The 27,400-nt window shown below is 44.2% G+C and overlaps 1 protein-coding gene across 3 annotated transcripts; it reads left to right on the top strand.

The window, feature by feature from the left end:
- Positions 1-1,699: 1,699 nt before the first annotated feature.
- LOC147336541 (protein NLRC3-like) lies at positions 1,700-23,508 on the top strand. Of its 3 annotated transcripts, none has more exons than XM_086285443.1 (10): positions 1,700-1,782; positions 3,591-3,722; positions 3,835-3,984; positions 4,091-4,204; positions 7,039-7,280; positions 7,397-9,188; positions 10,699-10,875; positions 17,353-17,529; positions 19,884-20,057; positions 20,733-23,508. In XM_086285443.1, exons 2-10 carry the CDS (start codon positions 3,634-3,636, stop codon positions 20,743-20,745), a joined length of 2,928 nt encoding a protein of 975 aa, XP_086141569.1. In that variant the 5' UTR covers positions 1,700-1,782; positions 3,591-3,633; the 3' UTR covers positions 20,746-23,508. The 3 variants fall into 3 exon arrangements, with proteins under 3 accessions (XP_086141569.1, XP_086141571.1, XP_086141570.1); XM_086285444.1 differs by having other exon boundaries at positions 1,737-1,782; positions 3,630-3,722; XM_086285445.1 differs by lacking the exons at positions 17,353-17,529; positions 19,884-20,057; positions 20,733-23,508 and having other exon boundaries at positions 10,699-10,879.
- The last annotated feature ends 3,892 nt before the right edge of the window (positions 23,509-27,400 follow it).

Below are 27,400 nucleotides of genomic sequence, written 5' to 3'. Positions count from 1 at the left end.
CCAAAGTAACAAAGGTCACCATCAGTAACACACTACAACGGCAGGGAATCAAATCCCGCAGTGCCAGACGTGTTCCGCTGCTGAAGCCAGTGCATGTCCAGGCCCGTCTGAAGTTTGCCAGAGAGCACATGGATGATACAGCAGAGGATTGGGAGAATGTCATGTGGTCAGATGAAACCAAAGTAGAACTTTTTGGTATAAACTCAACTCGTCGTGTTTGGAGGACGAAGAATACTGAGTTGCATCCCAAGAACACCATACCTACTGTGAAGCATGGGGGTGGAAACATCATGCTATGGGGCTGTTTTTCTGCCAAGGGGACAGGACGACTGATCCGTGTTAAGGACAGAATGAATGGGGCCATGTATCGTGAGATTTTGAGCCAAAACCTCCTTCCATCAGTGAGAACTTTGAAGATGAAACGAGGCTGGGTCTTCCAACATGACAATGATCCAAAACACACCGCCCGGGCAACAAAGGAGTGGCTCCGTAAGAAGCATTTGAAAGTCCTGGAGTGGCCTAGCCAGTCTCCAGACCTCAACCCCATAGAAAATCTGTGGCGGGAGTTGAAAGTCCGTGTTGCTCGCCGACAGCCCCAAAACATCACTGCTCTCGAGAAGATCTGCATGGAGGAATGGGCCAAAATACCAGCTACTGTGTGTGCAAACCTGGTAAACACCTATAGTAAACGTTTCACCTCTGTTATTGCCAAGAAAGGTTATGTTACAAAGTATTGAGTTGTATTTTTGTTATTGACCAAATACTTATTTTCCACCCTGATTTACGAATAAATTCTTTACAAATCCTACCATGTGAATTCATGGATTTTTTTTTCACATTCTGTCTCTCACAGTTGAAGTGTACCTCTGGTGCAAATTACTGACCTCTGTCATCATTTTAGGTGGGGGAACTTGCACAATCGGTGGCTGACTAAATACTTTTTTGCCCCACTGTATATGTATATATATCTGCATGATGTCACTGGTTACAGTGACATCATGCAGTTTGTGTTTTGACCTCCAGAGGGCGACAAATCCGCACAGACAGAGAGCTCAATTCAAACTTTGCTGCCATCAGTAATAATTCTTCAAATATAATCATCAGTGTTTGAGCAGTTATGATATCAGGGACAAAATAGACATGTGTGACAATACTGAACATGTCACATGACACACCTTAAACATCATGTGATCCACTCTCAGTCTGCACTTTCATTCATGACTTCAACAGGTTGAAATGAGCTTTGAAGAAACATTCAGTGAAACAAAGCTTTCATCACAGGATTCATGTGAGCAGCAGATGAACTTTGTACCAACAACATCTTCAATAACAGAGTCTGAATGAAGCTCAGGTGTTGATGCTGCTCACTGATTGGACGGTTGCTTTCAGCTCTGCTCTCAGTCTTTACTGCACAGGTGAAGGTAGAACGTGTGACTGGATCTATAGACTGGAAACAAAGAAACATGCTGAACATTTGAAGCTTTGCAGCAGAAATGTTCATGTTACAAATACAGCAGAGCTGATCTGGGATCAGTGTGTTCACACCTGCAGCTACAACAAGGTTTCATGTCTCCACACGTCAGCATGTGAACTTTACTCTGACTCAGTCTGAGCAGTCAGACGACACATTTTTAAAGTTAACACATCAGCACACACAGAGCTGAGCCCCTCCCACCTGTGAGCTTCAGGTGGAGTTCCGCCTCCTTCCCGGAAGAAGCTCACCTGTGTGTCTGTGTTTAGTGTCCAGGTGTGGAGCGGAGCTTGTTGGTGTGTGAAGAAACTGTAAGTTTGCTTTGTTTCCTCCTTTAACAATTTGTCTTTGTATTCATGGAAACAGCACAAGCTAAAAAAAGTCACAAGTTAGTCTTTTACCTACATGTAGTTGATAGTTTCTAGATTCTCATGTCTGACTCTGCTTTAAAATACTGCGTCATAAAATGTCCGCTTTGTTCACACCATAAACGGGTTTGACAGGTTTTACATTTCAAAACTAAACTCACTGCATTTTGGTTAATGACAAAAAGTATTTAAAGATAAATGCATTTAAACGATCAATTTTTTTAAAAATATTTTTTTAATAAAAGTCACAAGTTTCTGGTTAGGCATAGTATTTATACTATATTCCGACTTTTAAAATAATACAATACTTATTTAAAGTCATTGGTTTTTGCAAAGTGCCGGGTTACAAATGTTATTCAGTCTCTATCTGTGAAATAATCTGTGAATAAAGGAACATGAACATGAACACTTCTGAGAAAATTATTTTTTTGTCCAACTATTTACAGGGGCTTGAGTATAAAAGCTGAGAGTCTTTAAGCTCTTCTTAGCTGAAAAAACTGTAACATAAATATGTTTTTGCTGAGCAGCAAGTAAAATTGCCCTATTGCCTAAAAGTAAATCCCTGATGCCAATTGTAAGGTTAATATTGTTGATTGTCATTTATGCTTAGAAATATTTACTCATATATGCTTAGAGTTTTATAATCGATTGCATGATGATAGAGGTTTGATCCTTAGTAGTCTGTAAAGACTCTGTGTGCCTTCCAGAGTGCTCTGGCATGCACACACAACTTGGGATCATGAGAGAGGTCATACCTTCTTTTATTGTTTTATGCCTTAACCTAGTCTTGTCTCCTCTGAGCTCAGTTTCTGAAGGCCTCTCATATTAAAATAAATTAAAAAATATAATGAGAAAATAAGACTTAAGAATATATATTTAAATCCCAACAATAGCTGGACTGCAGGTTTAGGGAAGTTGTTTATGGGGTCACATCTTGACCCCCACACATACAAACACATCTGTGTTTGTATGTCTCCAGTATGAGTTTTGTCCAGTTCTCTCCCTCATGCACAAGAAACTCAAAGAGCTCTGCCTGGTGTTCAAAGCTTTTTGCTGTTGTAGTTGAATTGTCTCTGTTCCAGCGAGGGGTTGTGCGAGGCAGACCCATCACCAATCATCATCTTTATGCTGGCATTATGTCCTGTTTATGCTCTTAGTAAAGTATGTTTGAAAAGAAAAAGAAAGTCAAGTCATGCAGAAGGTTGAAGAGTGGTACACTATTCATGTTGAAAAAATAAATGCACTTTATTGATAATCCACAAGTTGCAGACTTAAAAAAAATATTCCATTTTTAATAAAATTTGAAACTGCTCAGTGAAAAAAGGGAGATATAAGATACATTTAACTCTGACAAGACAAATATAAACATCTACAAATTAATTTGAAAATCTCCTCCCACTTCTCACCTGTCCTACAGTTTTTTTTATGTCATAACACAAGCATTAGCAAAAACATGATCCGAGCAAATAATTTCATTTCAAGGGTACAATTAAATTCCTTGCACATAAATGCAATAACTCAGCAGCCGTGCTCACAAAGAAGCCATTCAACCTACAAGACAGTCTTGGAGGCGGAGCCCAAAGAGCAGCTAGCAGTTACAGTATGAACTCTCTGTAAGCAGTCAGCTTGGTCCTGGGCACTGTTACTGAAATGAAAGCTGTGTCTCAGATGGATGTTAGTCCAACACATCAGACACGACCTCTGCAGCTCTCAGTTGATGTGCACATGAATGATTTGTGTTTCCTCTGCAGGTGAAGGTAGAAAGTGTGTGTGAGCTGATGTGAATTGAGCAGCATGGATCAGTGTGAGGACAGAGAGGAGGGAGTCCCTCCCTCTAAAAGCACTCTGTGTGGGGAACATGAGAGCCAGACCAAAGCTCAGAGGTGAGATGACCATCTCTAACTGTCCATGACTCTTCTCCATGTCACAGCTCAGCACTCACATCACTGCTCCATCATTATTCACACTCATACCTCTGTGTGTGTTGTTTTAAAGCCCAGAGCTGTGGGGCGTACCAGGCTCAGCAGGACATAACCCTGAAACTAATCCAGAGCCTGGACCTGAACCCAGCTGTGTTTCCTTAAAGAGCAACATGTCGAAGGGTATCAGTGTAGACTTTAACAAAAGACTGTTATGTGACAAAGAGTAAGTACATTATTTTTATGAGATTGTTCATCATGTCTTTAATTTAATATTTCCAGTTTTTCCTTCCTGTCTCATGAAGCTGTGACATTTATTGTTTTTCTTTTAGGATCAATAAGAGGCCAGAATCTCCTGGACCTGAACCCAGCTGTGTTTCCTTAAAGAGCAATGTGTCGAAGGATATTGGTGAAGACTTTAAAGGCTGTTCTTCTGCTGCTGAGAGGTAATGTGTGTCTAGATGTTGTTCCTGACTCTGTATTTTTGAATAAATCCTCATGTTTAATATCAGCTCAGCTCTTTTTCACACACATTTGTTGGTATGTGAAGCGGTGTGTGTTGGAGTGTTTCCACAAACACAGCAGTCAGAGTGGAAAGAGTGGATGTTGTAGGAGGTGTTTGTGTAGTGAAGAGGCTGAGTGTTTGTAGGACTCCAGCTGCTCCAGCAGGTGTCTCCTTTGTGCTTTGCTTCAAACACAGTGTAGGGAGGAGCTTCCACTCAGGTGTTTCAGGTGTTGCTGGATGGAGGAGGACAAATAGTTTTTCCCTTCAGTGACACTTCAGCAGCTCAATGTTCTGGGAGATGTTTGTCTTTATGAAGGTTTATGGATTCTTGTTCTTACTTTGGTTAAACTGAGCAATACATTTTCCATCTAACATTTAAAGTAAATTTCCAGGTGAATAAAAGATCTGCAGCTGCAGCCTCTGTGATGTTTCACAGTCTGAAAGTAACAAATTCAACCAGAGTTCAAACAAAGGCTTAATATACGTGTGTGTTTGATATAATGCCAACAAGTACAAATAGGTGTTCTTACAGGTCTTAATCACAGAGGTCTGATAAGTCTGGTGACTTTCACACTCAGCAATTTTGCTGCCTTTCATTTTATATTGGCCTTTTTAAAGCCCTTCAAAGTCTCCCACATTCATACAGAGCTTTTAACACCAAACTCCTTTACAGTCCTTCTCCTCTCACACACGATCACACGACTGATTTGTCTGCAGCAGCTGTGTTACTGCTAGTATTTTATTATGTGTGTAATCTCCTCATATTGTTCCTGTGGTTTAGTTTGACTTCCTTCTGCAAACTCAGCTGCTCTGTTGCTGATACACGTCTCCATGAATATGATTGATCAGATGCTGCCAACACCATGTGTTTCATGTGAGCGCTCAGCTGAAAGCCTGGGTTGACTTATCGAGTTAATAACAAGCTTCACGTGACTGTGAATGCTAAAGTGAATCCAGATAAAGGAAAGAGACCCTGCTAATGTTGGACTCACTTCTTAGTGTAGATCCCAGGAGGAAGTTCAACATAGCCATTCTTTGTGCTAGCTCGACCAAACCTGAGACCACAGTGCAGGATAATGATCATCATCTGTCTCTGTCAAGGACATTTAAAATCCACAAATAAGAAACATAATTATATTTGATCATCAAAAATATGTTTTCACTTAAAAAAGCATGAGCACACTGGTGGATTACAGAAACATGAAAACTCGTTAACAGTAAAGTTAATTTAGGCGTAAACAAAGTGTCAAACATACTGAAGTAGAAGGACTGATGTTTGTGTTAACCCTCACATGGGCTGTACAACATTATATAGGGAGACAAAAACAGAGATTATCGTAGCCATCGCTCTCTCGCATGGACGTGGCAGTCTTGCTGTCTGCTGCGAATCCTCCCCGTACCTCCGTGACCTCGTCTGGTATCTGCTCCCTCCTCTGTAAGAGACAGTAAAGGAAAACACGTCTCTGCCTAGTCTTGATAATCTAATCTTATCATCCATTGTTCTTCTAGGGCCTCTTCTTCTTGTGGCCTCAGCTAACTGCTAATATTTAAATGGCTAACATTAACATGTGTGCCAGCCAGGTTCACATTTATGATGAACTATGATTAATTAACTGATGTTGAAACTGGAGCTTTACTGACCTCTGAAATTCCTCCTAAAGTGTTATTCAGTGTTGTGACAGTCAGCTGCTTCAGCTGCTGCTGGGATGGGCTGTGGCAAAGAGAACAGAGAAAATCCAAATCAGAGTTTTTCTCTGAATTAAAAGCAAGGAAACAACAATATATTCTACATGGTGAAACTGATGGTTTATGGTGTTTGGGTCTGTTTTTCTGTATTTGTGCAGATAAAGTGTAAACTCAGATGAATTATACCATCAAATGTTAAAGGAAAATATCAGGATGAGTGTCTGTGAGCTGAGAAGGACGTGAAGCGAGCAGTTTATCCCAGAGCTGAAGCTGCTCTGTGTGCAGAGATGAGCTCAGATTCCTGCTGTGATTGATCAACAGTCACAGAAATGTAGACTTGTAGTTATTACTGCAGTATGGTCACAGCAGATACTGATAAACATGTATTATGAGGATGGATGATCAAGTTTCTCACTCTCTCCTTTAAATCTCAGTTTTTTTCTTCTTCACAGTTTATCTGTTAATTTATTAATGAATAACACTGAAAGAGTTTCTGTTATATTTCCCCTTGAACATCAGCTTATTAGGGCAGCATTAGGAAATAGCCCCCCTCCAAAGAATGAATAAATGAATGATGATAATAATAAAATGATTAAAAAGCAGAGCTCAGAGTGGTAGAATGGTCAAACATGGATCCACGGGTGGTTCAACTGCATTTGGTGACGTGACTAAAGCAAATCTTTCAAATAATCCCACCATCAACGGGATGTTGTCTCCTTTACTACGGTTACTTTACTTGGTCACCGTGTGAATTTCTTTGAAATGAATCAAATTCTTTTATTTGTTGGTTGTTGCATATTTAACCTCTACAGTCAGGAAAGGAGGAGACGAGGCCTCAACAATGTTGGGTTGTAGCTGTGGTTCAGGTTAGAGTGAGTGTCCATGGAATAAATGTAAGTCAGTGAACTGGAAACATGACTGTGTTCAAACTTTGTTTTCCTTTTTATAATGAGTCTAATCAAAGGTGGACAGAAGTATCTCCACTTTAACTTTTCTGTGTCACCATCAGAGCTTCTGCACAGTGTCATCAAATCTGGATGTTTGTCACTAACAGTCACTGATTTTAGTGATAAAGAAATGTGTTCACAGAGGGAGGAAGAGGAAGAGGAGTGGTGTTTGTGAGGAGGAGCAGCTGTCCTGCTGTGCTTTGTGCCAGGACGTCCTGAAGGATCCAGTCTCTACCAGCTGTGGACACTGGTTCTGCAGACAGTGCATCTCCTCATACTGGGACCAGTCTGCTTCATCAGGAGACTCCTCCTGTCCCCAGTGTGGAGAAAGATCCAGAAGCAGAGCTGGACTGCAGACAGCCAGTCAGAGCAGCTGTGTACAAAGTAAGACTGAACATCTGTCTGCTGATGGACTCATTTCTGAAAACTGGACTTCTTGTGTTGTTCAGACATTGAAGAGTTTTCTTTCTCTTTAGTCTCATTGTTTTTCTTTCTTTCAGCAGATGTTGGTCTGCAGGAGGTTTTAGATGAACATAAGATCAGTCTGAAGAGGAGATGTGAACGTGTGACTGAAGGAAGTGATGAAACAGGAAGTAGAACCCTCCTCAACAGGATCTACACTGAGCTCTACATCACAGAGGGACAGAGTGAAGAGGTTCATACCCAACATGAGGCGAGACAGCTGGAGACAGCTTCCAAGATGGACGCCCTCCATGACGCTCCAATCAGGTGCCAGGACATCTTTAAAGCCTTACCTGACCAACAGAGACCCATCAGAGTGGTTCTGACCAACGGCGTGGCTGGTGTTGGAAAAACCTTCTCAGTGCAGAAGTTCACTCTGGACTGGGCAGAGGGCTTGGAGAACCAACATGTCAGTGTGGTGGTTCTGCTTTCATTCAGGGAGCTGAACCTGATCAGAGATGAGCAGTACAGTCTTCTGGAGCTGCTCCATGTTTTCCATCCAACATTACAGAAGGTCACAGCAGAGAAACTGGCTGTCTCTCAGCTTTTGTTCATCTTTGACGGCCTGGATGAAAGCAGACTTTCATTGGATTTCACCAACAGGAAGCTGCTGTCTGATGTCACACAGAAGTCATCAGTCAGCCAGCTGCTGACAAACCTCATCCAGGGGAATCTGCTTCCCTCGGCTCTCGTCTGGATAACTTCCCGACCCGCAGCAGCCAATCAGATCCCTCCTACATGTGTTGACAGGCTAACAGAAGTACGAGGCTTCACTGACACCCAGAAGGAGGAGTACTTCAGGAGGAGATTCAGTGATGAAGAGCTGTCCAGCAGAATCATCTCCCACATGAAGACATCCAGGAGCCTCCACATCATGTGTAGTATCCCAGTCTTCTGCTGGATCACTGCTACAGTTCTGGAGCACATGTTGACTACAGAGCAGAGAGGAGAGCTGCCCAAGACCCTGACTGACATGTACTCACACTTCCTGCTGGTTCAGACAAAGAGGAAGAAGAACAAGTACCATGAGGGACATGAGACGAGTCCACAGGAGCTGATGGAGGCTGACAGGAAAGTTCTTCTGAAGCTGGGGAGGCTGGCGTTTGAACATCTGGAGAAAGGAAACATCATGTTCTACCAAGAAGACCTGGAGCAGTGTGGTCTGGATGTGACAGAGGCCTCGGTGTACTCAGGAGTTTGTACAGAGATCTTCAAAAGAGAGTGTGTGATCTTCCAGAAACCAGTCTACTGCTTTGTTCATCTGAGCATTCAGGAGTTTCTGGCTGCTGTCTACATGTTCCAATATCACACCAACAGGAAGACAGAGGTGCTGGAGAACTTTTTGGGAAAAAAATACAACGACTCCTCTCTGGATGATTTCCTTAAACGAGCCATGGAAAAATCCCTTCAGAGTAAAAATGGCCACCTGGACCTGTTTGTTCGCTTCCTTCATGGCCTCTGTCTGGAGTCCAACCAGAGACTCTTCGTAGGTCTGCTGGGTCAGACAGAGATCAGTCCAGGAACCATCCAGAGAGTCATCAACAACCTGAAGAAGATGAACAGTGATGAAATCTCTCCTGACAGAAGCATCAACATCTTCCACTGTCTGATGGAGATGAACGACCTCTCATTATTTCAGGAGATCCAAGAGTTCCTGAAGTCAGAGAACAGATCAGAGAAGAACCTCTCTGAGATCCAGTGCTCAGCTCTGGCCTTCATGCTGCAGATGTCAGAGGAGGTTCTGGATGAGTTTGACCTGCTGAAGTACAACACATCAGAGCGGGGACGACTGAGACTGATTCCAGCTGTGAGGAACTGCAGAAAGGCTCGGTGAGTCCAGATGTGATCATTAACATCATTGATCAGTGTAGGTTAATAGTTTAATGTTGAAAATCAAATCAGATTGTAACCACAAAGTGTTTGTGTCCGTACGCTGCAACCTTCCACACCATTCCTTTATTGTACAGACTCAGCAGCAGCTCCATGGATCCCAAATCCAAGAGTGGAGAACAGATTTGAAGTGTGTCACATCCATGCAGTCACAGCTGTTTCCACCATGTTTCCACTGATATTAATCCTGTTCAATGACACGTTTCATATCAGTGAATATGTTCTTTAGGACGTCCACTGACATGTTTAAGTGTCCTGCTGGAAATCACTCAAATCATCCATGAAATCCATGAAAAATCCTTTTAGTGTTTCTAACTTCACCCTCTGTCCTCTCTCTCTCTCCATCCTCCTCACTGCTTCTTTCACTGATAATCACACAAACATTGTATTCAGCTACAAAATAACACAATAACATCATCTGATGATCATTATTATAAGAGCAGGATCCATATTTGATATCAGAGTAACACACTGCTTGGTTATGTGCAGTCATCATCAGTGACTGTGGGTCAAACAGAAGCTCTCTGATTGGTTGCTGACCTTGGTCACCTGTCCACTCTCACCTGTTTGTGTTTGCTCTCTCTTTGCTGTCTCCATCCTCTCTCTCCTTTCTCTCCCTCTCTGTCTTTGTACGTCACTCAGGTCCAATGGAAACAGTGACATTTACAAACCAATCAAAGACAAACTGATCCATGTCAGGTTATAACAATATTCAAAGTGAATACAGGCTGCTGCTGGACACAGACAGGTAACATCATTTTGACTTGCTGTCACCTGGATCTGGACTCATAAACACTGAAGCCCTGAACAGGAATACAAATCATTTTCTGCCAACTAGCGACACACCAGCAGATAATGGCTCAGAAAGCTAAAATGAGCCAATCATTTCTGTGTTTAGTTCCCCTGAAATCAGATCTGATATCAGCAGCTCTGAGTTCATTCATCATTATTGTCCAGTGATGAGATTTCTGCTCCGTTTGGTAACAGTCAGCAGGTTTTTCCTGCGTGTGGACGTGAACAGTCGTACCTGACAGCAGGTAGCAAACAGAGATCATCTTTCCAGCTGGAACTCTTCACTGAGCTGAACTCATTCAAAATGTTCTGGAGTCAAAACAGGAAACAGTCCAAATGTGTGTCTTCACTCTGACTCTGGATCAGATCTCAGTGACAGACTGTGGACATTATGGAAGCCTAAATGTGACACCATCTTCCTCCTTCATCTGCAGATTAAAGCCAAACAAAGATTCTCATTAAAAGTCTGCAGGTCTGAGAGAGACTCAATCGTTGTGTCATGTCAAACACAGTAAGAGGAGCTGAAGCACAGATGTGAAGAGCAGATTCATCAGATTATGACCTCACTGTGTTTTGTCTTCATATACATTCAGTCTGTGTTTATAATGCAGATTTTCTGCTTTTATAATAACACATTTTATATTTTCTATCATCACAGACTGACTTGGTGTGGACTCTCAGAGTCTCACTGTGAAGTTGTGGCCTCAGCTCTGAAGTCCAACCCCTCCCATCTGACAGAGCTGGACATGAGTGGAAACCAAAACCTGCAGGATTCAGGTGTGAAGCTTCTGTGTGCTGGACTGGAGAGTCCAAACTGTCAACTGGAGACTCTGAGGTGAGTTCACTGACTGCGGCTGTTGTTGTTTTTATATATTTCAGGTCTTTGATTGAAGTTTGAAACTTTCGTTAGTTCCTAAATGTTCAGGATGTGTCTGAAGACAAATGTGAAGAAGTTTGAGTGCTTTCAGAAATGTTGTCTTTCCAAACAACTGAACAACAGTTTTTCCTTTTGGCTCCAAACAGAAGTGACAGATTTGAGCAGGGTTCATTTAAAGGCTGACAGAAGTGGAGTGGTGACGGGGAGATGTTTGACAGGACAGTGTTTCAGCCTCCACAGGTTCATGTTGTGCTCCATCAGTCAGTGAAGATGAAGTCAGTGCTGATGTGGCTGTAGAGTGTGTGAGGGATGTGAATGAGGATGATGAAGATCTGATGATAGCAGATAAAAACAGGCTGCAGAGACTTTGAGCCATACAGGGCACAGAACAGCTGAAATCATTATGGAGGCCTCACTGGAATATGGAAGCATCACAGTACAGCTTCAGTGAAGCTTTAAAGTCTCTGATATGAGATGAGAAATGAAGCAGCCAGAGCTTTTTCATGAGTGGAAATCCACTGTGACTGTGAGCTGCTGCTACAGCCTCCAGATTAGCCAGCAGCTCATCCTGCTCAACATTTTCTCACCAACGTTAATGGAAGTGTGATGTTTTCAGCTGGAGTGATGGTCAGGGTGGCCTCCCTCTCCTCTTCTTCTCCTCTTCCTCTTTCATTTGTAAAGCCACTTCTGCTGCTGTCATTCATTTGGAAGTCCTGTAGCTGAGTTTGGGAGAGACTAACAGCCTCGGTAGCAGAGGGGAGAAAGGCTGTAACACCACCACTTTACTCTGTTCTACCTCTCACCAGTGTTGGGGAGTAACGGAATACATGTACCGCCGTTACGTATTTAAAATACAAAATATGAGTAACTGTATTCCGTTACAGTTACAGTTTAAAAAGGTGGTATTCAGAATACAGTTACTGTCACGGCTGCCGAGGCGAGCCGTGTGGACTTAGGAGGACCCAAGATGCAGGCAGTGGATGAGATACCGGTGGTTTTATTTACAGAGGTGTAGTGGCAAACAAACAGTGGGGCATAACAAACAACTAAAGACACCTAAACATTATTACATTACATTATTGTACTTTATTGAGCCCCGTGGGGAAATTGCTCTCTGCATTTAACCCATTCACTCAGTGAAGCAGTGGGCAGCCATTGGGCGCCTGGGGAGCAGTGTGTAGGGACGGTACCTTGCTCAGGGGTACCTCAGGGTAGCTGTTAAGGGGAATCGAACCCCCGACCTTCCGATCATGGGGCAACCACTCTACCTACTGAGCTATCCCTGCCCTGGGAGAAAACTGGGAGAACTAAAAAATAACAGACCTGGGAGCATATGACAACGGATGATGAATAGCAGAGAGACGCAGACGAAGAACGGGACACCGTGGAACACAGGGTAACAGACTGACAAGGAGTTGCACAGACGAACCGGCAACAGGCAGGAGAACACACAGGGCTTAAATACACACACCAGTAATCAGGGGATGAGAGACAGGAGGGCAACACAGCTGGGAGGAATCTGGGCTGACGGGACAGGGGAAACGTAAACTGATCACACTCACATATGACACGGACCTTCACAATAAAACAGGAAACTCAGATACATGGAACCAGACAAGACATTGAACTAAACAGACAGATTCACAAACAGATGGGGAGACACCATAGACAGACAGATACAGACGCAGACTCAGAGGCAGATCGAAAATAACACAGAACTTTAAACAATCATCTAGAAAATGATAACAAACTAAAAGCGCTGGGTCACCGACCCAGGACCATGACAGTACCCCCCCCTCAAGGGCTGGCACCAGACAGCCCAGCAGAAACGAAAAAACGGACCAAAAGAAAACAGAAAACAACCCGACCAGGGCGGGCGGAGGGGGCCCAGGATGGAGGGACAGAGTCCAAAAAGGCCCAGATGGTCAAGTTCAGGAGGCCGACCATGCGAATGGCAACGGGGCAGGTCCGGATGCCGGCCACGCAGTAGGCAGTGGCCTGGCAGATGACCGACGATGTGGAGGTGGTAGTAGGGGACCTGAAGGCTGCGTGGCCCCTGCAGCCCCAGGCGAGGCGCAAGCTGAGGCTGGACCAGACGAGGCGCAAGCTGAGGCTGGACCAGACGAGGCGGATGAGGATGATGAGGATGCGGAGGCTGGACCAGGCGAGGCTGATGAGGATGCGGAGGCTGGACCAGGCGAGGCTGATGAGGACGCTGAAGCTGGACCAGGCAAAGCAGCTGAAGCTGAAGAGGAGGCCACTGCAGGTGATGCGGGAGCTGGACCAGGCGAGGATGAAGACACGGAGGCTGGACCAGGCGAGGATGAAGACACGGAGGCTGGACCAGGCGAGGATGAAGCAGTGGCTGGACCAGGTGAAGTGGATGAAGCCGAAGCATGCGCTGGACCAGGCGACACTGAGGATGCTGAATCCGGACCAGGCGACGGCGTGAAGGATGCAGCAGAGGCCGGGCCAGGCAACAGCGTGGAGGATGCAGACGGAGGCGCTGCAGCAGGTGGCGGCATGGATGAAACTGCTGCTGCAAGCGTGGATGAGGCTGCTGGTGGAGCAGCTGGTGGCTGGATGGGCTCCTCGGGCCCCCCAGCTGACGAGGAAGGAGGCTGGACGGGCTCCTCGGGCCCCCCAGCTGACGAGGCAGATGGCTGGACGGGCTCCTCGGGCCCCCCAGCAAAAACAGTCTCAGAACCAGTGGGCACTGGAGCCCCTGGCACACACAGAACAGAACCAGCAGGTGCGGAGACCTCTGGCAGAAACACAACAGAACCAGCAGGCACACGGGCCTCTGGCAGGAACGCAACAGAACCAGCAGGCACACGGGCCTCTGGCAGGGACGCAACAGAACCAGCAGGCACACGGGCCTCTGGCAAACACATAGCGGCCTGCAGCTGCGCAGGGCATTGACCCTGCTCAGGCAGCGACAGCTCTGTGCAGTCCTCAGCTGGCTTCTTAAACTCCAGGGGTCCAGAGTCTGATGGGGGCTGAAACCCAGCCTCTGGGGAGGCCCTGGAGTGCATCTCAGTCTCAGAACTGGCCAGCCTTTGAGGAATGTTGACATTGTTCTTGGGTTTGTCTCTCTGCTTAGAGTACGGAGTTGTTGAACTGTCCGTTATGGGTTGGACTGACATGGCTTGCTGTACAGGAGGAGTAGGTGAAGGTGATGGCTGAACAGGTAGTGGAGCAACTGACACAGGATGCAGGGCTGGTGACTGCTGAACAGGAGGCTGAACTGAAGATAAAGCTAATGATTCTTCTGCTAACCGGGCTACTGACTGGGCCATGGATTGTAACAGGGTTTGTAATAAGTCTGGCTGTGACTGTAATTGAGCTATGGATTGTGAGGCTGAATGTGGCGGAGGTGGCGACTGGGCTTCTGGCCGGGCGGCTAACTGAGCTTCTGGCCAGGCGGCTAACTGAGCTTCTGGCCGGGCGGCTAACTGAGCTTCTGGCGATAAACAGTTTTTGTCCTGCGCCGTACAGAACATCACCCCTGAGTAAACGGTCCCACAGTTCGGACCAATAATACTGTCCTGTCCACTCACCACAGCTGGCTGCTCGGAAATCCCCAGATCCGACTGTGGCGAGGAGCGTCTGCAACGTGAGCGCCGTTTCCCCCTCGAAGGCTGGGTTGACGGGCCGGGCAGAACATCCTCTGTCAGACTGGAAAGTGAAGCATGAGCTGCAGGGTGGGTGGTAGCAGCCGGGGGGTGAAGAAGGAGTCCATTCAGAATGAAATTCTGTGCGAGCGGGTGAAGTGAGCTGAGCAGCCAGGGGAGACCAGAAACCAAGCGCTGTAGCCGATTAGCCACGGCTTGGCGAAATTCTCTCCCCTCGTGCTCCAGCCACGCGTTGATTAATTTGTCCACGGAGTAAACAATGTCCTCCCGGAGCTCCTTGGGCGGGTTGAATGCTGCTGGGTCCATAGTGGCCGGTTCGTACTGTCACGGCTGCCGAGGCGAGCCGTGTGGATTTAGAAGGAGGACCCAAGATGCAGGCAGTGGATGAGATACCGGTGGTTTTATTTACAGAGGTGTAGTGGCAAACAAACAGTGGGGCATAACAAACAACTAAAGACACCTAAACTGGGAGAACTAAAAAATAACAGACCTGGGAGCATATGACAACGGATGATGAATAGCAGAGAGACGCAGACGAAGAACGGGACACCGTGGAACACAGGGTAACAGACTGACACCGTGGAACACAGGGTAACAGACTGACACCGTGGAACACAGGGTAACAGACTGACACGGAGTTACACAGACTGACACGGAGTTACACAGACTGACACGGAGTTACACAGACGAACCGGCAACAGGCAGGAGAACACACAGGGCTTAAATACACACACCAGTAATCAGGGGATGAGAGACAGGAGGGCAACACAGCTGGGAGGAATCTGGGCTGACGGGACAGGGGAAACGTAAACTGATCACACTCACATATGACACGGACCTTCACAATAAAACAGGAAACTCAGATACATGGAACCAGACAAGACACTGAACTAAACAGACAGATTCACAAACAGATGGGGAGACATCATAGACAGACAGATACAGATGCAGACTCAGAGGCAGATCGAAAATAACACAGAACTTTAAACAATCATCTAGAAAATGATAACAAACTAAAAGCGCTGGGTCACCGACCCAGGACCATGACAGTTACTTTGTTGAAATAAATGGATTACACAGCGGTACTTTCCTGTTTCATTTTGTCGCGGGTCAGGACTGTTTGGGTTTTGTTTGACAGCTACGTTCTGTTGTTCCAGGCGGCAGCGTTACGGTTGCCATGGTTACAGGGCAACACTCTCTCTCTCTCTGCGACTGTGTGTTTCCTGGGTGAGAGAGCGCCTTTTCGTTGTTGTTGTTGTGCTAAGCTAACAGGCAGAATGCTACAAGCATAGCTCTAAAGAATGTAGCATCATGGGCAGTGTAGTCCGTGTTGCAGGGAGAATGGACTGCCATACACGTTATGGGTCTGTGAGCGCGAGGAGGGAGAAAAAGGGGAGTGGAAAGGTACGAGTTGTCATCGAGCAAAAACGGGAGCTGGAAGCATGTAAATATAATAATAACCACTTCAGCCAAGAAGAGTGCCTGACGAGCCCAGTTGTAGGTAAGCTATTAAGACTCGACTGTACACCGTGTTCGTGTTTTCCTCCGAAAACAATAAGTTCCGTTGGAGCAGTCTTTCAACGCCTCTCTCTGTCTCTCGCAAGAAAAGTTGACCCACACAACAAAGTAAAGCTATTTTTCGGCTACGAGCCGACAGGGACCCCGCCGTATTAGTCAGAGGTCCCTTTACTACAGTTCGGAGTCGCGGACCTTCAGTAATAGTAATAAATCACACAGCAATAGTACATTCACGTTGTTGTAAAAAGCATGATAATATATTAAGTAATCCAAAGTATTCAGAATACGTTACTGTCATTGAGAAACGTAACGGAATAGGTTACAGAATACATTTTGGGGCGTGTATTCTGTAATGGAATACATTTTAAAAGTAACCTTCCCAACACTGCCTGTCACATCATTTTATCAGGAAACAAATATGCTCATGTTTTTACTATGTTTGTCTTGAAGATGTAAGAAGATCACATGGTGCTTTTTATTATTGTGTTGGTTTGTTTCCTGTCTCTTGGATGGAGCCCAGCTGTGCGTGGCCCCTGGGCCTGTGGTCAGAGTGTGTGCTGGATAATCCGGCCCAGGATGAGGCCAAACTGACATGGGATGAAATGCCTGTCACATAATTGAGCTTAGTGTAGTTTCATTTCTGCACAAATTAAAAACAACCAAAACTTTGTTCTGTCTTTTCTATGTTATACTGTAGACTTTCTTTGATACTGTGTCCAAAAGGAGCAGCTTTTACTTTGAAGGGGAGGCGTCTCTGTTTCCTCTTCAGGTTCAATGATGGAAGCAAATGAGTGTGTGATGTTCTTTCAGTGTTGCACTTTGTAGACGCTCCCTGAGCACTGGTCTCACAGCCAGCTGCACATAGAGACCAGTGTTGTTAGTCCAGGTCAGAAGATGACTTGTTGGAATGAAAATGAGCTTGTAGTTTGTCTGCTTTAATAATGTGACTGGAAAAAGGTGTTGGACTTCAAATATGTCCATTTCTTTCACACTTCACCTTTAAAAGTGAAGCCTTGTGGTTCCTGGAAGGAAAAACACGACTTTTTCAAGTCTTTGTCCTGTTTTTATGAGAAATGTACGACTTTAATGTGAAACATTCAGAGTTTTTTCTCTTGTTGTGTTTGTTTGAAGCTGCTTCCTGTTGGCTTCAGCTGTTTGGAGTTTCCATTTTCTAAACTTCTACATTCTGAACCTTTTTCAGCTCTGAACAGATGATGAAACACTGAATGATTTCAAGCTCACACTTTGTCTAATAAACTTACATCTTTCATTCTTTATACAGATTGAGGGGCTGTGGTTTGTCAGAGATCAGCTGTGATTATCTGGCAGCAGCACTGAAGTCCAACCCCTCCCATCTGAGAGAGCTGGACCTGAGCCTGAACAACAAGCTGCAGGATTCAGGAGTGAAGCATCTGTGTGGTTTCCTGGAGAGTCCAGGATGTGGACTTGAAACTCTGAGGTCAGTCAGCATGTTTTAGTTGTGCTGAGATGAATATGATGTGAAAGTTGTGCAGACACTAAACTGCAGACATCAGACTGATATTATACTGATCCACACTGAGGATCTTCATGGTAAAGTCTGTTTTCTTCTTCTCTGGTTTAGTCCATTAACTGCAGCAGAACAATGTTCACATTTCAAACCTTCAAAGAAGAAGAAAAATCCTCCACTGGATAATTCACTGTGAAACTCTCCAACTCTTCATTGCACCATAAAGTCTGTCTGACACTGAAATCCAAAGCAAAATGTGTGTTTGCTTTGCAGACAGCAGTCCAACACAAACATACACACATCATCCAAAACACAGTCCAACATCCAAATCTCCTCCACTGCCAGCATGAATGATGGGAAAGAGAAGGAGGAACACTCTGACATTCAGGGTTAGAATGAGTTTCATAAAGCAGACTGTGAAGATCAAAGCTGCATTAGAAAGCTTACATGAATGAATGAGTGGACAGAGATCATCTGAAGCACTTCAAAGGCTTTAAATCAGCACATTTCTCTTTATTCTTTATCAACTCTGTTAGTTTCTCTCAGTTTTCTGTGGAATGAAGCTAACAGCAGGCTAATAAGATGCTGACCAATAGGTTTCTATTAAAGGTTGTAATTTGTATATGAAAAAGTGCTTTGGCTCAGCAGGGATCAGCTTACAGGTAGAATACAGCTGCTGGATGGGATTAGCATGTCATAGCTATCTACCAAACTGCTAACTGGGGGATTTCAGGCCACCTATGGATCATTTTTGCTAACTGTTTATTCAGCTTAGGCTCACAAGGCTGGAGCCTGTGCCCTAGCTGTCATAGGGCAAGAGGCGTGGTCCACCTGCACAGGTGAGCAGTCCATCACAGGGCCAACAGAGAGAGACAGAGAAGCACTCTCTCACATCCACACCTACAGCCAATTTAGAAGCACCAATGAACCTAAGCAGCATTTCATTGGACTGTGGGAGAACATCCAACCTCCACAGAAAGGCCAACAAGCTTCAACCTACAACCTTCTTGCTTTAAGGCACTAGTGCGAACCACTTTTCCCCATTTCAGCCCAAATCCTGCATCTTCCTGTTTCTGACTCCAGGCCAGCTCCACTAACACTTTCTCATCAGACACTGCCACCTAGTGGAGGAAGTCTTAGTTTCATTTGAAGCTTCAGATTACAGTTAGTTCCTTTACAAAGAGGTGGTGGGGCCACAGCACCATCATCACTGAGTGCCATAGGACACTTAACCTTTGTTTCCATATGCTGGGAACTTCCTGTTGTTCCAAGGAGGACTGGAAAATGTGTGAAAATCTCCCAGTCAGTTCCTCACAGCACACTTCAATCATTTCCCTCCCACAGCATCAGGACCAGGGCTTTTTCTCTCTTTGGTCCCACTAAGAGATTTCCACACAAACACCTCATCAGTGGGACTCTCAGAGCCACCAGCCCTTTGCTACAATCACAAAGCTCTTCATTGAAATCAATGATATCAAAGCTGCAATCAAATGAGTCCAAGTCTTCTGCTGATTCAGCATCACATTCATCTTTGCTCCTTGTTCTGCATCCCCACCATGGACTTCATTCCTTTCCAAGCCAGCCTTGAGAGTCCTTTATTCAGCTCATCCTCTGCTTTACTTTTACACCTGATTTTAGCTGCTTTATCTCTCTTTCAACAAGTTTCTGTGCCTCAATCTTTTTCTTCTCTCCCTCATAACAAGACAGCTTCTTCTGCCTGAGAACATGTTGGAGTGATTTACTAATCCAGGGCTGCTTATTGGGGAAAATACTTCCTGTTTTCAAAGTAATCCCCATTTTTCCCAGAAAGAAATGTAAGTAGAAATCGATGATCTAAGTGAGAACATGAGCCTTTAAAAAGTCCCAGTGGGTGCAGTCAAAGCAGTCCCTCAGTCCCAGTATAGAGTCTTTGGTCCAGACTGGAACAACTGTGTGCCCAGTTTGAGCTCTCTTCAGTCCTGTGACCTGACAGACCCAGAGGGGCCATCACATCACATTTAGAAGCTCCCCTAATGGAGCCACAACACATGTCCAATACTTAGTCTGTCTTGTTGGACCAACTGGAAGAAATGATTCAGGGACTTAGTCACAGAACAGAGATTCAAATCTCCAAAATCCAACCGGCTGCATCAGGACATATAGTCTGAAACTCTGCACAGTTTCCTGTTTGAAGCTGCTTCCTGTTGGCTTCAGCTGTTTGGAGTTTCCATTTTCTAAACTTCTACATTCTGAACCTTCTTCAGCTCTGAACAGATGATGAAACACTGAATGATTTCAAGCTCACACTTTGTCTAATAAACTTACATCTTTCATTCTTTATACAGATTGGGATGCTGTGGTTTGTCAGAGATCAGCTGTGATTATCTGGCAGCAGCACTGAAGTCCAACCCCTCCCATCTGAGACAGCTGGACCTGTGGGGAAACAACCTGAAAGATCCAGATGTGATGCAGCTGTCTGATCTTCAGCAGAGTCCAGACTACAGACTGGAGACTCTGCTGTAAGTAGAATGATGGAGTGAGTGGGTGGTGCTGTCAGCAGTATTGTACTAAACACTGTCAGTATGAAACAAAGATCCAGTGTTTCCTGTAAAGCTGCAGCTTCTCAGTGAAGCTGTGAGAGGAGAATGGTGACAGGCTTCAGGATTGGACACAAACACTTCCTGTTTCTGACCTTTATGGTCACCATAGTAACAGCTGACACGCTCTGATCAAACACTGTCAACAGCCAATCAGCTCTCTGAACAAAGCAGCACGCAGACCAATGACTGCATTCATTTCCAAGTTTAAAGCAGTGAAGAACACAGTCTGTAGGTGAGGAAGAATTTAGTGAGAGCAGATGTTTGGATGGAATTCCTCCAGTTAACAGCTGGAACCGTCCATCTGGATTGTTGGGCTTGTTGTTGGGGTTCCTACAGAGCTCAGAGTGGACACACCAAGGTTCTTCTAATGAATGAAAGTCCAAACTCAAACTAGGAGGGAAAAACATTTTCATCAACTTCAATAAAAATCCAAAGATTAGAAAAAGTGAAGCAACAATGAGTCCTAGTACAGTCCCAGCACTGAAGTCCCTGCTGCTCTTTATACTGGATGTGCTGCATCACTGACTGACAGCTGATGAAGAGTCTCTGGAAACACTTGTTTATCTCCTCTGCTCTTCCTTCTTCTCTCTGCAGGTGTTGGCAATGATGGTAATCAGGACGGTGTGTGTGCTGAGAGAGGAGGAGCTGTGTCCTGATGATCCAGAGAGGTTGAAGCAGCAGCAGCTTGTGTGTAGAGACGCTCTGACTGGGCCATGTTACTGGGAGGTGGAGAGGAGAGCTTCATCCAGCAGTGACTGACAGAGGAATGAGAAGAAGTGCAGATGACTGTCAGTGCTGCAGAGTGAACTGCTCTGAGAACAGCTCCACTGTCAGACACAATGTAGAGTCCAGCATCATCCCTGTGTGTCCCTCTGGATCTGACAGAGGATCATCAGTGTATCTGGACTGCTCTGCTGCTGCTCTGTCCTTCTACAGTCTCTGCACAGTCTCTGTCTGACTCTGGCTTCAGACCCTCCTGGATCAAACTCACCTGGAAAGACTTTCAAACATCACTCAATAGATTTGAATACAGAATATATTTGATATATACTGTAGATGTACTGTAGAGTTGCAGTTTGTCACTTGTAAATACAGTCTGTGAGCAGCTGTGAGCTGAAAGATCTTTCTAGAAACACGAAATGTTTTCACTCTTCTGTTGCTTTTTCATATATTTCCACAACATTAATATTGATCCCACCTGTCTCACCTGTTTCATGCTTTTATACATAATAACAGGACACGTGTGATCTGAGCGCTGCTGTGGTTGCTGTGCTGCACGTCTTCATTTAGATAACAGAGACATCTAGTGGTTCAGAGGGAGAACTGCAGGAGGTGGAGCTGTGTTTTAGCATGGAAAACTTTTTATCTTTTAGGCGCAGATACAAATATGACAAGTATCAGTGTAAGATACAAAAGGTCACATCAGTCAGCAGAGGGAACTGTGATCACACAGCAATGTAAGAATAGAAACAACAGTGAATCTGGACATGTATACAGATGGAAGCAAAGAAACAGGATGTAACACTACATTAAAGCCACAAATGGGAAGAAAACAAAGCCAAAGGAAAATATATTTGATCTCAGGAATCCAAATCAGATGCTTTAGAGCAGGGGTCGGCAACCCTGGAGGAGCAGAGACCCGAGGCGGCCGCCGGTCCGAGTGTCAGGTGCACTGAACTTCAGGTAAGAAGTTATGACCTGCAGTCTATCTGGGTCAGATATAAACCAAGTTTAAGTGGAGTTTATTTTCCTTGTGCTGACTTTTTACAGTCAGTTTTAATAACTCGTACTGCTACTAGCTAGCATGACGGAGTTTCTATACAGCTGGGTGGTGCTATGATGTTACTGATAGTGAACTTTATTTTAGTAGAGTTTCCAACCGTCCTGTAAAAAACAGAATCGTCTCGTATTCAGAGAAAATATTACGCGTTTCGTGTTCAGCTGAGAAGGAAAACAGTTTGTCCCGGACTTCAGCTAGAATGGAAAACACACAAAGCTGGATTTATTCTGTGTCTTTACACTGTCATTCTCTCCGCTCTCTCTCCTGTTGCTGCTTCATTCATGAAACTGATCAATGATCAGCTGATCGGCTTTTCTCTCTTGTTTTTTTATCATCCACTTTGCGCCAGAAAGAGGAAACCAGCGGATGTCGCGCTAAACAACAGCAGCACGTTTAAGCTTGATCAGCTGTTGTTAGAATTTATTTAATATTAATTTCTAGTATCAGCTGATGTTTGCTGGAGCCACAGCTGTAAAGCTGCTGGTCATGATGTCGGTTTGGATATGTGGTGAGAGGGAAACATGAAGATGAAACCAGGAGATGTCCTTACAGAATCATCAGAGCTGAACAGGTGATGGAGAAACAGGTTTACCTTTTAGGTGACATGAAGGAGTTGATGGGAAGTTATGAACTGTTTCTGAGAGACAAATAACACCAGGATGCTTTTCTAAGTAGCTGACAGCTGGTAACTGTGCAGGGGTGGATCTAGTAACATTTTGCCGACCTAAACCAGGGGGTTTAGAGCATCATAGAGTTTTTGTGGTTTGTTTTCTTTAAGTCATTTCACAGATTTTCTCTATAATTTCAATTCCTTGAATAAAACAACAAACTTAGGGGATGATTTTGTAATCCGACTTTATGTATGAACGATTTGACTAAACATAAAACAATCTTCCGAATCATTCTTATCTTGTGAAATCAAACCAAACGTTCTGTTGTCTCTAAATCAGGGATTGATGAAATCTTTGGTTGCATCCATTTATGAACATGTTCTCATTCATATTAAATCGTAGTCTAAGTCCTTCTTTAGAGGGATAAATGTCATTCATTATCTTCAAATGTGTTTCTGTTGTTTTGGGGGGAAGTTTGAAGTCCATTGTTCAAAGTCTGTTAATGAAACTTTATGAAGTTTATGTAGGATGTTTCTCCTATTTTGTATTTGTTTGAATTATGATGTATTTCTGACTCTTTCTGCCATGATGCCAGGTCTCTCTTGAAAACAACATTTTTAATCTCAATTAAATTTTCACCTGGAGAAATAAAGATGATAATAATAATTTTGTCTTCAGGGAATCATTTCTCTGTAAAACAGCTTCTTCTGAAACTCTTGTTACATTTCTTGTTTATTGTTTGCTGGTTTTAGAAAAATGTCATCGTCTCTGTGTGAACTTAAACTCTACATGTGGTGTCAGCTATAAACGAGCTCTAGAGTCTAATAACGATGCTTTTATTATTGTCTGGTATCCAACCTAACCCTGGGCCTCTGGCTGAATGTGAAACACCAGCAGATGTTAAAAACTGTCTGGGTTACACGTGCATCACGTCGTGTGCTTCCTAACATGGATATGATTGGAATCTGGGCCTGTTCAAGCGGTGCTGGTATCAATGTTGTTTCTGAGACTTTCCAAATCTTTACTGGATAAAAATGTAGCAACTGATGGATTTAACATTTAGCACTCAGACTGTCCCAGAAAAGGCGGAGGTCTGGAAGTTTATGTGAAGGTCTGTCTTGCTGCTCAAGTCTTGTTCTCTCCATCTGTAACTAAGTAAGTAAAATTTATTTATATAGCACTTTTTAAGACAAAAACGCTGTTACAAAGTGCTTCACATGAAGACATGTCAAACAAACAATATAGCAACATAAAGTATAAAAGCATATCAAACAAGCAATAGTACAATATAAATATAAAATAAAACAACATATTGCACATTAACATTACCCAAATGCCTGTCTAAACAGATGAGTTTTAAGCTGTTTTTTAAAAGAGGCCACCGTGTCCATGGTGCGTAGTGAGGAGGGTAAACCGTTCCACAGTATTGGAGCCAGGGTTTGAAAAGCGTGATCCCCCTTTGTTTTCAGACGAGTCCGTGGAATAGATAGACCACCGCTATCAGAGGATCTGAGAGTCCACTTTGGAGAATAGGGTTGGAGAAGCTCCGAGATATAGATGGGGGCCTCACCTTGTAGGGACATAAACGTAAAGGTGAGGATTTTAAACTTATATCTATACCCAACCGGAAGCCAGTGCAAGGATTTTAGTATAGGAGTGATATGGGAAAATTTATTGCTGTGGGTTAAAAGCCTTGCTGCAGCACCTCAGCCATTTGAAATCTTGGCCTTAACTATTAATCTGTTTGGAATTCAGACTGTTGTTGGCTGCTATCAGCCTCCACCTGCTTCCCCCAGCACATCACCGTCTCTGGTTCAACTTTTATCTGAGCTGCATTTTAATGACGTCTTTCAGATGGATGGTTTTCATTGGGACTGGCTTTCTTCTGTGTCTGATGATTTTAAGGCATGCTGCTTGTTTTAAAACTGACTCAAATTATTTAAAGCCTCACACGCCTTGATCCTAAACACCCAGATAAATCTGCTCTTATTGACCTTTATTAACTAATATGCTGCGTAAGTTTTCCACATCTGCAGTTTTTGCCAATGACCTGAGTGATCACTGCATAGTTGGTGCTGTGAGAAACACTAAAATCTCACGCTCCGAGCCCGCATCAGTTTGAACTGGGGTCGTATTAAACAGGCTGACAATGTCAGTTTGGGAACATTTACAGGAGAGTTGTGTCTACTTTGTGGACAGACACGCCCCTTTTTGCCAGGTCAGGGTGAAAGGTCGGGACAGGCCTGGTTTGGTTCAGTACCGGCCGATCTCCTACAAAAAGAGAAACCAGGCCTGGGCAGGAAGTCTGGCTCTGATGCTGATTGGCTACGTTTTCATTAGCTGTGTAATCGGATTACTGCCTCCATCATCAAGATCCAATGTAACTATTTTTTACTTTAACGACTGACAGTCCAAACGACCGTAGGAGGTTTTGGCAAACTATAAAGTGTCTCTGCCAGCTGTGACTCCTCAGAGCTTCCTCCTCACTTAAATATCGACTCCACTCCTGTGTCAGACAAAACTGAAATGTTGCTTTAACAAACACTTTGTTGCTTCTTGTTCTTTGTTCAGCACAGTATCTGATGGTAAACCTCTTGCACACAACTCTGCTCGTAGTTCCTGGTTACTGATACCTTTTCCTTCACACCTGTCACAGTAGAAGAGGTTTGTAAGGCTTTGAATAGCCCCAACACCAGAAACTCGTCCTCACAATCGTTCTCCTTCCTTCTTGCACTTGGCTGCAAATATCATAGCTGAGCCAGTGTCTTATATTTTTAATCTTTCTCTACAACAGAAGGCTTTACCACAGATGTGGAAGTGTGCCTCTGTACTCCCCCACTGAAAGCTGGTGATTCTTCAACAGTTAGTAATTACAGGCCAATTTCCAAACTCTGTGTCTTATCTAAGGTTCTTCAAAGGCTGGTAAATAATCAACGTCAAAGTTATCTGGATGAAAATAGGATTTTATCTCCCTTCCAGTCTGGTTTTAGGAAACTGCACAGTACTGGAACTGCTTCGATAAAAGTTCTCAAAGACGTCTATGAAGCGCTGGATGCAAAGAACTACTGTGCAGCAATACATGTGGCAAAAAAGTGAGGTGTTGTGGCCATACTTGCCAACCTTGAAACTTCAGAATAAGGGAGACATTCAAAAGGGCTGTTGGGGGGGGGGGGGGGGGGGGGGGGGTGATAAATACATTTTACAGGGTTTATTTATCGGGTAAAATACATTAAATGTCACCGTTATTATTGGCTGGCCGGAAACAGCGGGGGTGTCCAAATTCAGAGGCTGCTTCCACCTGAGGACCCGGCCTTCGCGGTCTAAAGAAAGCCGGGTAGTACGTCACGAGCTCCCTCGGTGGAGTGAAACTGCCGTCTGCTCCTTGCTATCTAAAATATAACCGGGCGCTGATGTCAACTCTTCTGTTTAATCAGTTTTCTGTTTGACGTTTATTCAGCTGTGTGAAAACCCCAGAGGAACCCTTCCGAGGGATTAATAAAGTTACATTTAATTTAATCTAATAACTTTAATCTCAGCCAAACTGATTTACTCACGAACAAATAAAACACTGAAAAAGCCAACAATAACATTTTTAAGTTATCAAAGTGACTTATATATGATGTTTAACCTGAGTAGCAAAAGACCGCGGGGGTTTGAAGACGATGTGTCGGTCGGCTCAGATATTTGAAGTTTACACAGCTACATTCTCACGTGAAAACATGCTAAAAGTTTTTTGTGACCCAGAAAGAGAAATATGAGTAATATTAAAACTGCCGCCATTGTTGGAAACTGGAATTGGCTGGGCCACGCTATAAATTCTGTGATATGGTTTTTCAATTTTGTTGTCCGGGTGGGAGAAATTCGGGAGAATGGTGGCTCCGGGAGATCTTCGGGAGGGGCACTGGAATTTGGGATTCTCCCGGAAAAATCGGGAGGGTTGGCATGTATGGTTGTGGCAACATCACTAACCTTGCAAACACCTCAGAGTAAATCATATCACAGAATATAACGAGCGTATGTTGAGGTGAACTGAAGAGGAGGACAGGGACAGGGACGACGCTGCTAGGGCGAGACAGACATAAGTTACTTGATACATACATTACTTGATAAGAACAAGTAATCTGATGTCCTGTAATCATTAAGACGCTATAATTTGAGATACAATAAATAAAATACGTTTTTGAACAAACTATTGGTATCAGATCAGTATCGTCGATACCACCCTGAATGTTACTTGGTAAGAAAATCAGTGGTATCGCACATCACTACCTCTGACCCCCTAGGTATGTCTGCAGATATCCGATCTTCATCACTCCATCAAGAGTCTACCCTGTGTGTAGATCAGTGGCGGAGCGGGGGGTGACTTACTGGGCTTAAGCCCGGGTTGTTTTGTCAGAATCCCGGGGTCTTTTGGAGTGTAATTTTTTCATAGTTAGATGCCTGGCTGACAACTTTATGAAAAAAAAAAACTACACACAATATTCGAAGCACATAGTGCACACTGTGGGAATTTACAACTGTGCGTAAATCCCCCCTAATATTGGTATGATCCGAGCTCAGGCACTAAGTGACTGAGGGAGGGGGCGGGGCAGCTGCTGCCTGTGAGTGCGCTGTTGGAGAAGCGCAGCCAGGCAGACAGAGACTGGAGGTACCAAAGCAAATCATTGGTACTGTACAAATAATGTAAATACGACGGTTTATCACAAAAGATTGATATCAAACTGATCACTTGGCCCATATTACGTTTCTCTTTCTTAGAGTGAATCAACAAATGGCGAAATGAAAAGCCGAACAACAACAATGCTGTTTCTTTAGAGAGTCTTAGCTTACATGTGTGTTTATTTCATATTTCAGTTGTTTCCCTCCACGGC

Source organism: Aulonocara sp. 'chitande type north' Nkhata Bay, linkage group LG3 (assembly GCF_057382095.1).
Source record: "Aulonocara sp. 'chitande type north' Nkhata Bay isolate Kocher_YH1m ecotype deep benthic linkage group LG3, A_spYH_male_GT1.1, whole genome shotgun sequence".
NCBI lineage: Eukaryota > Metazoa > Chordata > Actinopteri > Cichliformes > Cichlidae > Aulonocara > Aulonocara sp. 'chitande type north' Nkhata Bay.
This window is presented reverse-complemented; position numbering and strand designations above follow the sequence as displayed.